Source organism: Penaeus monodon, chromosome 34, assembly GCF_015228065.2.
Source record: "Penaeus monodon isolate SGIC_2016 chromosome 34, NSTDA_Pmon_1, whole genome shotgun sequence".
Taxonomy (NCBI): Eukaryota; Metazoa; Arthropoda; class Malacostraca; order Decapoda; family Penaeidae; genus Penaeus; species Penaeus monodon.
This window is the reverse complement of record NC_051419.1, coordinates 15,116,910-15,117,275: the sequence shown is the minus strand read 5'-3', so window position 1 is coordinate 15,117,275 and position 366 is coordinate 15,116,910. Positions and strand designations below refer to the sequence as shown.

The 366-nt window shown below is 32.5% G+C and overlaps 1 protein-coding gene across 1 annotated transcript in view; it reads left to right on the top strand.

Annotated features, from left to right (window-relative positions):
• LOC119594832 overlaps nucleotides 1-300 on the top strand; it is a gene marked incomplete at its 5' end in the record, with an annotated part of 8,211 nt that extends 7,911 nt beyond the window's left edge. The window contains 1 exon segment of the mRNA XM_037943919.1: nucleotides 205-300. Coding sequence (XP_037799847.1) covers nucleotides 205-300 — 96 coding nt within the window.
• Between the last annotated feature and the right edge of the window lie 66 nt (nucleotides 301-366).

The window sequence follows — 366 nt, the reverse complement described above, 5'->3', positions numbered from 1 at the left end:
AGTGCCAGCGATCTCAAGAATAATAAGAGTATTACCCAAAGCTTAAATAAAAAAAAAAAACTTCTAGTCACAAAAGTATATTGGAATTCCTACTTTGATAAACATAACAATCATAATAATCACTACAATTAATTGTATAATCTTCCTGCGATTTCGGTATGAATTATGCCTAAATGGTGTAATTTACCGTTATTGTTTTTTCAGGTACCATGGCAACGCGACGAAATATTTAATCTAAGATTTGTCCAATTTATGGAAGGGGGAAACTTCACAGGGATGAAAGTTGACTTCAGAATATGAAAAAAAACTTTGCAATTTTTTTACCTGGGCGGGGTGCTGAAAAAAGGTCGCTAATTTACTTCTTGA